The sequence below is a fragment of the Sciurus vulgaris genome (assembly GCF_902686455.1).
Source record: "Sciurus vulgaris genome assembly, chromosome: 13".
NCBI classification, from domain to species: domain Eukaryota; kingdom Metazoa; phylum Chordata; class Mammalia; order Rodentia; family Sciuridae; genus Sciurus; species Sciurus vulgaris.
This window is the reverse complement of record NC_136474.1, coordinates 15006110-15016195: the sequence shown is the minus strand read 5'-3', so window position 1 is coordinate 15016195 and position 10086 is coordinate 15006110. Positions and strand designations below refer to the sequence as shown.

Genomic DNA, 10086 nt, shown 5'->3' with positions numbered 1-10086 from the left:
GACTGCTGTGGCGAACGTGGAGAGGGGCTCCAGGGGCCTTGCTCAGGGGGCCGACATGAGGGACAGGGCACGACACCGCCCAGGGCTTGGACGGAGACCCCAGACATAGTGAGATGTGCATTCGAGGCAGGCAGACCCGAGAGGCCCCCTGGATGATAAGGTGGCAGGCAGGTGGAGTGGAGATCCATCCAAGTGGGGAGGGCACACCACTGCCTCCAGGTGGAGAGGACACTACACTGCCCCTGCCGGCCAGGCCGCCACACCTTCCTGCCCCTGCTGGGCAGAAAAGCACCTTCTCTGAAGGCAGTCTGTGCTTTCTGCCCTGGGCACTGAGCCAGAAGGCAGCAGGCACCATGATGAGACTTCTCAGGGGAAAGGAAAGTCCAACAGGAGAAAGTTACACAGCAGACTACAAGTTTGGAAATCATTAGCAGAATAACACAATACTCTGATTTCTACTTGACATAACACAGAAAGACAGGCTCAGTGGAAAATTAAGTTTACTTCTGGATATGCCACGTTAAAATATATAACGTATTTATTAGGAATATCATCATTAATGCAAAAATAAAACTCTCTTCTCCCTGAAAAAGTTAATACAATATTGTGGTCTAGATACATGATATTTTAGTCAGGTTTTCAGGATGAGCTTCTCAAAACAAAACAAAACAAAAAAATTTACAGTTGTACACATCCAATTTATGATACAAAATATATACAACAGCATAATTGTAGTGTAGAAAAAAGGAAGTTGTGAAAATATAACTTAAGTAATTTACTTTACAAAAAAATGTTTCTAGTTAATCTTTTTCAAGGGCTTCACCAATGAGTCGAACAGCAACACTCTTGCCTTCGTCTGTCTGAATAACGAGCAAAGCTTCGAATTTGCCGGCTGCCTTTGGTTTGAAGTGCACAGGGATGTGGATGTAATGCCGGGCTCTGCAGAGGAAGGAAATGGCAGTGGTGAGAGACCAGCCGTCTGTGAGGCACGAGCTGGCACCTGCTGGGTGAGAATCAAGTCACTCCCAGCAGAAATCTGTTTACTTCTTTGATTTATTACTTGATAAGAAACTGGCACAAAGGAGAGAAGAGTCTAAAATTGGTGTAGCTGGGCTTCAGAGTGCTTGGCTAGTATGACAGGCCCCTGGGTTCAATCCCTGCATCTGCGGAAGATGAAATAAAATAAAAATCTACACTCCTGGCTATTCCGTAGAAGGAGGGAAACAAGAGGTTTGACCTGTTATACACTGTCCACTGAGCAAGGGTGACAAGAACCCAAGGCCCAGCAAGCTGCCCTCGACGCGGGGAGCCTGCCGCATGGGCAGAACAGCGTGTCCACTCTGGGCACGCCCAGCACCGGGCAGTCCTGCTCTAAACCCACACCAGACTGAGTCAGAACCCTTGAAGCTGACTTTGTGTAGTCAGACGAGCGCCACCTTTAAAAGGGGTATTGGGGGAGGTTTACATGCAGAAAACTGCCCCCAAAACATGCCTTCCTGGCTGTGACGAACGGGCTGCTGTGCGTCAGGCACAGCCTGAATGACATCACCACCTGTATCTTAATTGGCTCCAAGAGCTGTTAGACTTCTCCTCACAGAACGACACCTCACCCCTCAGTGTCCTCTCAGACCACGCCTCTTCAAGGGTGGTGACCAGTGACTCATGCTCATTTGATGTCCTTCCTGACAAAGCCCAGTGTTGTGCTGGCTTCTCAACTGGGCACACGCTGGGCTAGAGATTTAGAAGACTGTTTGCGTTCCACAGCGCTTCTCTTGGGTGACCGGCAGCACTGACCCCGTCTTCACCATCCACAGCAGTCGCAGTCACCCTGTCCCTGGGACCCAACCCGGATGCTCCAGCTCCTGCTGTAACACAGTAGTTTCCACGTGTGATCCGACAGCATCCACCACTGAGTCACCTCCAGACACAACGTGGATCACACACACAGTTCTCACGCCGTTTTGTTCAGGGACACAAGGACTGAGGCCTGTACGTGGTCAGCAGCTCTTCTTTGCACACTCTGAATTCACAGTGTGGAGCATGGACACAGAGACCGACTGTGTACGTGTATCCACATGCACACACAGCAGACACGTGTGTGTATCTCTGTGGCTACCTGTGTGTTTTCACTTATTTATTTGTGGTGCTGGGGATTGACCCCAAGGCCTGTGCAAGTAAAGCAAGCGGTGTTCCCTGCTGCAGCCCCAATCCCTGTATTTTTACTTAAAGTCTGGGTTATTTTCTCCCAACACATTATACTTCACCATATCAAAGCACATGTGCTTTTTTAAAAATGAAATCTAGTCCACAGCATTAACTACGACTCTCTCTTTCATGTTAGCATGTTTTTAGCACTCAGAATTTGCCAACTTAAGAGGCTCTGTCACTTATGATTCACTGAAACTAATGAAGTATGCCAAAATAAATCTCTGAACGAGACCATGATTAATAAATTCTAATACAGGACATAGTAGCATTCTATGTTCAACTAAGAAAATTCTTTAAAAATGCACTGTGAGGGCTGGGGTTGTGGCACAGAGGTAGAGCACTCACCTAGCATGTGTGAGGCACTGGGTTCGACTCAGCACCACATAAAAATAAATAAATAAAAATAAAGGTTCATACACAACCAAAAAGTATATAAAAAAATAAATGTCTTTAAAAATGCACTGCGATAAAATCTGTCACCTGCTTTAGTACTTGACACCTTAACTACAAATACTTGCATTAACCAGAAAGCACTTCAGAAAGCACCATGAGTCTAACATCTCTCAACAATACCACTAGCGGGATGACGTAGTTAAGACATACTTTGTACTACTATTAACCGTTTCATCCGCCTCTTCACATGTGTGAAACAAGGAACGTCTGCGGGCTCACGGGGGCCAGTTAGCCCTCTTGCTAGCTCATGACCAACGGGACAGCAAAGGCACATGGAGATCAGGCATGAAGGGTGCCACACGCACCACCCCCACCATTTGCCCGGCCCTGCTCCACGGAAAGCCTGGCAGAACCTAAGAATTCTAGCAACGCAAAGCTTTCTCCTTTTTTTCCCCCTAATTTAAAAAGAACACTTCTTGTAGGAAAAGCTAGCATGTCAGTCCACTCAAGGTACCACCATTATCAAAGAAACTGAAAAAAGTACAAGTGATTTGCTCATGGATGGCTTCTGCAGGAGCAGTCCTTCCCTCTGAAGTGTCACTCAGCCCAGCAGTGCTCCAGGTGGGGATGTGGGCGGCTGAGGTGGGACCATGTGCTCCACACCCCAGCAGGGATCCCAGGGGTTGAACGACAGATTAAGAGGAGGAGGATCTGGAGATTCAATGGAAGCATGAACAAATCCTGTCTAGGAAGATACAGAGGAGACCAGTTAAGGTACCCCCAAAAGAATCTTTATCCAAGAATATGTCACCAGTGTTTCTCCCATTACCTTATTCACACTGTCACTTTATGGAGGCAAAATATCCCCCACGCACCCCCTTTGCACTGGGCACGACTTCTGGACCTTCCAGGGGGCTCGCCTGCCTCTACAAGCTGCAGTCAGCGGTCGGCCCAAGGGGCACACCACCTGCTCCCGTGAGTGTTGGAACTGGCACAACAAGCCGAGCAGGCCCCAGGGCCACGCAAGGGCGTCCTCTGCACCCACAGTCGGCTGGCCACCTGTGTTTGGGAGTGTGCGCTCAGGGCTGTCACTGAGCAGAACACAGATTCTGCTGCACTTGCCAAAGTGAGCTGACTGCCGCTCTTAACCACAATCACTTTCATGAGTACCTCTGTCCAAAGTGTCTGGTATTTGAGAAGAACACAAAAGCACTCAATTCCATAGTAAGAATGGGTCCCACTACTTCAGTTTTGTGATCACTCTCAAGTGGGGTCAGCGCAGCAGTCGGCTCCTGCCCTCTCCACCCTGCTCCACACAGTCTGGTGTGTCGGAGAGAAGTGCTCCTGCCCTGGAGTTCACGCCACCAGGTCACAGACAACAGAGGTGGTCACACCGAGCAGGCTATGCTCGCCCAGGTGGACCCCGCAACACTGCGACCTATCCCCCTGGTACCTGAAAACGGCGCCTGCTGACAAACGTTTTGGGAAACCCCTGATCTGAATGACCTGAGTGCCTGGCCACTAATGAAGTACAAAACTGCCTTCAGGGTGTAAAAGTCTGAAGACAAATTTAAATGTGTCTGAAGTGTATACACAAAACGTATATTGTGATGCTATTTTGGAAGCTAGCCCATCACTTCCTGTCATGTCTGTAACGGAGCAATCAGAATCTACATGAAAAGCAGAAAACTACCATGATAGCCAGGTAGCTTCACACAGAAGAAAGGAGCCTGCTTAACAATTTAGACGAAAAATCAGATGGCCAGTGTGAAAATAATTTGGTACTTTGTCAGAATTATATATCAATTTAGATACTATGTTCTATAAACACGAAGCCTCAAATGACAGCCAGCTGCAACTGCAGTATGCGCTCTTGAGTCAATGTGTGTTTAAGAATTTCAACAAACTCTTATGTTGAAATCCTTAGGTCTCAGATCAGTGCCCATGGGCAGCCCCAGGGAGAGACAGCCACTGTGCACCAGGAAGAGGGCCTCATCAGACACCAAACCTGCTGCTGCTTTGACCCTGGCCTCCTGTTTCCTATGAGCCATTAGTGATGGTACTGTTACAGCAGAGCAGGCTGCCACAGAAGCATCCCCACCCAGACCCAGCTCTAGCCCTCTGCCTGCCTGGTCCAGCTCCCACCCTCCACTGCAACTCTACTGCAATGGTCCAAGATCAGCTCTTCTGCAGAGGCCAAGGAAGTAGCTGATTTGGCTTACAGATTTTATCTGAAATGCATTTTAAAAACATCTGTAGGGGCTGGGGCTGGGGCTCAGTGGTAGAGCAGTTGCCTAGCATGTGTGAGGCACAGGGTTAGATTCTCAGCACATTAAAAAAAAGAGTAAATAAAATAAAGGTATTGTGAAAAAAATCTGTGGAAAAAAATTAAACAAAAGATATATGATATCTAAGGAGAATTTGAAACCACAATGTGTTCACTGACAGATGTTGCAAAGTGTCCTTTTAATTCCTAGTAGGTTCTGACCTCCTTATCCTCTAACCTTGAAGTAGAAAGCAGTGACACAAAGCTGAACAATTTAACCAGCTATTTAAACGTGGATTATTTACCAAAACTGTAGATGAGGTGTATGTAAATACTGTTTTTGAAAAAGTTGATACTAAACTCAAGAGAACTTTTTAAAAAATGGAACTTTAAAAAAATGGAACTATTAACCCACCCAACCCCCCAGACACTCCTCTCTCAATTCCATGCTGTCAGGAGAAGTGGCATCTCCACTTTGCAAATAGAAGAAACTGAGGCTGAGAGAGATGAAGTCCATAATAATTTTCTACAGGCACTGGCTGCCGAGTTTGCCAAACTGAAATCTAGAGTTTGTGACTTGAAGTCAGTCTCCTGGGAAGGAAAGGAAGTGTTGGCCCATCAGCAGAGAAACATGTTTGACAGTACAAATCATGGAAAGGGTGGAGGGGGAGAGTGAACGGAGGGGAAAAGGCGCAGCGAGCAGCCCCACCCACGCCATGGTCCAGGACCTCCAGAGCTGAATGAGCTGGTCTTAATAAGTAGGAGGCAGTCCTGGAGGGTCTGCAGAGTGGTCTGTGTTTCACAGAACAGGCCATGTTTCTGGCTTAGTCCCCTAACTCTAAAATGAGAGCTCCTTCAGTACTGAGCCTAGCAGAACCCTACTGTTAAATTCTAGAAAACAGTGATAACTCTGTTTGAGATTTCAACTTAAATGTACACCAAACAGAAAAAGAATTAGCAAGTATGATAAGAAAAAAAGGCTGTGTGGGAAGAGATGCGGGAAACTAATTAGTGAACAGCTGCAGCCTCAGCTGACCTCCTCTCCACCAGGGCCACGCACTGTGTCCACACACAAACTTCCCAGACTTTCGCCCCGAGCCATCCAGAAGCAGCAGTTGCTTCTCCCGTGGACACCCTCCTATCCCAGAGCTCTGCCACTTTCTGGATCCTGCCTCTCATCTGCAACCTACACAGGTTCAGGGTACACAGTGCTTTTCTTCCCCCAGAGTTGATAAAAACACTCTAGGCTCTAGGATGGGTGGACATTTTCCAACTGTTATCCGGCTTTGCTGCTGGTGGTTCGTGAAAACTTGTCCTAGGACCTGGTCCTTTTTCTGATTAACAACTGTAATAGCTCAATAAACCCATTTATTTCAGAGGTCAGTACTGAAGGAGCTTTTTTTCCCCCAATTAATCAGGGAGGGTTTTGTTCCAATTAGTGAAAATTTAAGTCTTTGATCCTCAGTATATCAACAGTGAAAATAACACTTGAAGCATGGATTCTACAAGTTAAGCATGAGATAATTAAGCTAATGATGAAGTAGGAAAATCCTCAGCAAGAGGAACTGCACACTGCCCCCCACTGCCAGGCCGCCACTGCCACATGCCGACCGCCGGACACGCCCTGGCAGGTGCCTTCTCTTCTGCTACTCCTGCAGATCCATGGTCACCACTCCTGGCTACTGGTACTGACAAGAGGGGCGAGGACAGGAGGCTTGCACCGCCCCTCCCAGGACACCAGCCCAGTACCACGGAGAGCACTAGGATTTCTGACACACTCACCTCAAAGAGTACTTGGAATGTTTGATGTAGAAAGGTTCTTGGGGACTCAAAAACTTCAGCTGGAATTCAACAGGAAACACTTCATGAAGTCGTGCAAATTAGGTATCTTAGCATCTATCAAACATACTCTGTATTGCTTTAACTGAAGATGTATTGTACAGAGTAAAGATTTAAAAAGTCAAAAACTAGGGCTGGGGTTGTGGCTCAGTGGCAAAGCACTTGCCTAGCATGTGTGAGGCAGTGGGTTTGATTCTCAGCACTGCATATAAATAAAATAAAGGCCCATTGACAACTAAAAAATTTTTTTAAATCAGTCAAAAATTAAAATATGAAAACAAAATTTTGATTTTCAATGAATTTCTTTCCAAATACAGTATTAGGGCATTTAAAAAATTAACTAATTACAACTTAAATATACTCTCTAGAATACTTTTAATCATCAGGAAGACATTTATCAAACAGCCAAATCCATCTTTCCCCAAACCCACTGTAATACTTCCAACTTACTGTGTGTGTAATGAAAGAATTATTTCGCAGATTGACTTTCAGTGTCCTTGATTCTCCAACTCTGGTTGGCAGAAACATGTACACATCTTCTGGGGCATACACTCCACGGTGATTTAGGTCCACCAGCCTGTTTTGGGAACAGGGTTGAAAGGTAACTATGTAAAACCTACAGTAACAAACTCTTTTACCTATTAAACTGTGTGGTGCTGCCTTGTGTTTCCTCTGACAACCTACTTTAGCCCCCTGTCCATGGTTTGCAATCAAATGTGCTGTGGCCCCTCCTCAGAAGGAGCCCACTGAGGTGGGGCCGGGCAATCCCACCGATGCCCTGTCTCCAGCCCCACCATGCAGCAAGCACTCAGGAGGTGGCGGAGGGCGGAGGGTGCCAGCAGGGTGCCAGCAGAACTTGCTCCAGGTGGAGGTTTCTAACTTCTCCCACAGTGCGTGACGGTGCTACTAGAGGATAAATGACCAAATTTATAAATTCAGCACGTAATTCACATGTATTTTTCTTCCAAGCATATTTTTCCAAAACTAAATTAAGCCTAATTATTAATTAGATCAATAGAAAATTTTCATGAGGTATGACTGTTAAATATATCATTAAAGCTGTGTAAATTTTAAAGTTTTTAAGAATCTACTTTTGTATGCTACTTGTGTGGATGTAAATGGCAGTCACTGTGGGAAAACTTGGTAGTTTATTTTAGACTTAAATACTCACTGAGCAGTGACCCAGCAATTCTGAGTAAGATCATATTATGTTCACGCCAAATAAAAACATACATCCACAAAAATGAATGTATAATAATGTTCATAACGCCGTAACTCATATAGGTCCAAGTTATGAGACCCCCCAAGTGTCAACAGGAAAATGAATAAATTGTGCTATGTTCATCTTAAGGAATATTAAATAACTTTTAAAAACTATAGATATATTTGATAGGAGGAATGCATCTCAGGAGACTTCCTGTTGAAAAGACACACAGTGTACATGACTGTGATGTTCAAACAACTAATCCACGAGGACAGCAACTGGAGCAGAACAAACCTTGCCTGTAAAAGGACACACTGAGAACTTTCTGGGGTGCGGCTGGGCTGAGGGCGCAGTATGAGGGGCCTGGGTTCAACTCCTAGGACCCAAAAACAAAAATGAAAAAGAACTTTCTGGGGTGAGAGGAATACCCCACATCTTGATTGGCGTGGTTGTGGTCCACATGAACACACGGGGAAGTCGCCGAGCATCTTACTGACTCCAGCTGTCCCCTAACAACCTAAGGGAAACGCTCAATACCACCAACACACCCAGGCAGGGGAGCAGAGGTCCTGGAGGTGGTGCGTCTCCGAGGAGTGAGTGCGCTGTCCACCTTAATGAGGGCATCCGTGGAAGGGCGTGCGTTTTCAGGCTTGTTTTCATCTCTGACACTCTGTGTGGAAAAATCACAAGGTAGAGGAGGAGAAATGAACACTAGAAAATACAGACATTTACCTACTGCAATTCTACCATTTCCTTTAAAATTTTTAAAAGACGTTGACTTTTAAATCCTCTGAACTACTAGCCCTATTACCTATTTTGTCTAGTATCTCTCTCTTCCCTCTCTCCCTTTTTTGCATATGCACACACGCACACAGTGTCATACAATGAAGTCAAACACCAGTTTCATGCACTGTATGAACAAGAGAGCCAAACCCTGACCTCAAATGTACCAATTAATAAAGACAGATGAGAAAATTAAGAATTAGTGAAACTGAAATGATTATCAGGAAAATATTTGCATCTTTAGGAGTTTCTCATATCAGTTCACTTTAATATACATGAACAATTTGCTTAAATCCAGAGTAATACTCACCTGTCCAGAGAACTGGACTCTCAGCGTGTGCTTCCTGTGAGGCTCTTTAACAGGGTAACATTCAACATCCCAAAACTGCGCATAATCCCCTCTATCTCTGGGCAAAAATGTGATGGAGACCTACAAGACACCCAGAGGAGACGTTCAGACCCTGCAAATCACACACGTGCAATCACATTAGCAACCCCCCCAAAAAAATTTTTTTTTTTACTTTATGTATTTTTATTTATTTAATACATGTGATTTTTATATTATTATTTTATTTATTTAGCTTTTAATTTTTTACGGACCGCATTTTGATTCATTGTACACAAATGGGGTACATCATTTCATTTCTATGGTTGTATACAATGTGGATTCATACCATTCGTGTAATCATACATGTACATAGGGTAATGTCTGTCTCATTCCACCATTTTTCATACCCCCTCCCTCTCATTTCCTTCTACATACTCTAAAGTTCCCCCATTATTCTCTCATTCCATACCCCCGACCCCCACTACATATCATTCTCCACTTATCAGGGAAAACATTCAGCCTTTGGTTTTTGGGGCTTGGCTTATTTCACTTAGCATGATATTCTCCAATTCCATCCATTTATTTGCAAATGCCATAATATTATTCTTCTTTATGGCTGAATAGTATACCATTGTGTATATATACCAGAGTTTCTTTATCCATTCATCTGCTGAAAGGCATCTAGGTTGATTCCACAATCTAGCTATTGTGAACTGGGCTGCTATAAACACTAATGTGGCTGTGTTATTGTAGTTTGCTGCTTTTAGGTCCTTTGGGTATAAACTGAGGAGTGGGATAACTGGGTCAAAAGGTGGGTCCATTCCAAGTTTTCTGAGGATTCTCTATACTGCTTTCCAGAGTGGCTGCATCAATTTGCAACTCCACCAGCAATGTAAAAGTGTGCCTTTTTCCCCACACCCACGCCAACATCTATTATTGTTTGTGTTCTTGATAATAGCCATTCTAATTGGAGTGCGATGAAATCTTAGAGTTGTTTTAATTTGCATTTCTCAAATTACTAGAGATGTTGAACACTTTTTCATATATTTATTAATAGCCTGTGTG

General features: G+C 44.8%; 1 protein-coding gene across 2 annotated transcripts in view; it reads right to left on the bottom strand.

Annotated features, from left to right (window-relative positions):
- Nucleotides 1-489: 489 nt before the first annotated feature.
- The window catches only part of CEP192 (centrosomal protein 192), an 83675-nt gene continuing 74078 nt past the window's right edge, over nt 490-10086 (bottom strand). For both annotated transcript variants that reach the window (XM_079108818.1, XM_079108817.1), the window contains 5 exons: nt 9004-9123; nt 8459-8580; nt 7157-7283; nt 6650-6708; nt 490-939 (listed from right to left, as the gene is read on the bottom strand). In XM_079108818.1, coding sequence (XP_078964944.1) covers nt 801-939; nt 6650-6708; nt 7157-7283; nt 8459-8580; nt 9004-9123 — 567 coding nt within the window. In that variant the 3' untranslated portion in view covers nt 490-800. The remainder of the gene's footprint in view (nt 940-6649; nt 6709-7156; nt 7284-8458; nt 8581-9003; nt 9124-10086) is intronic.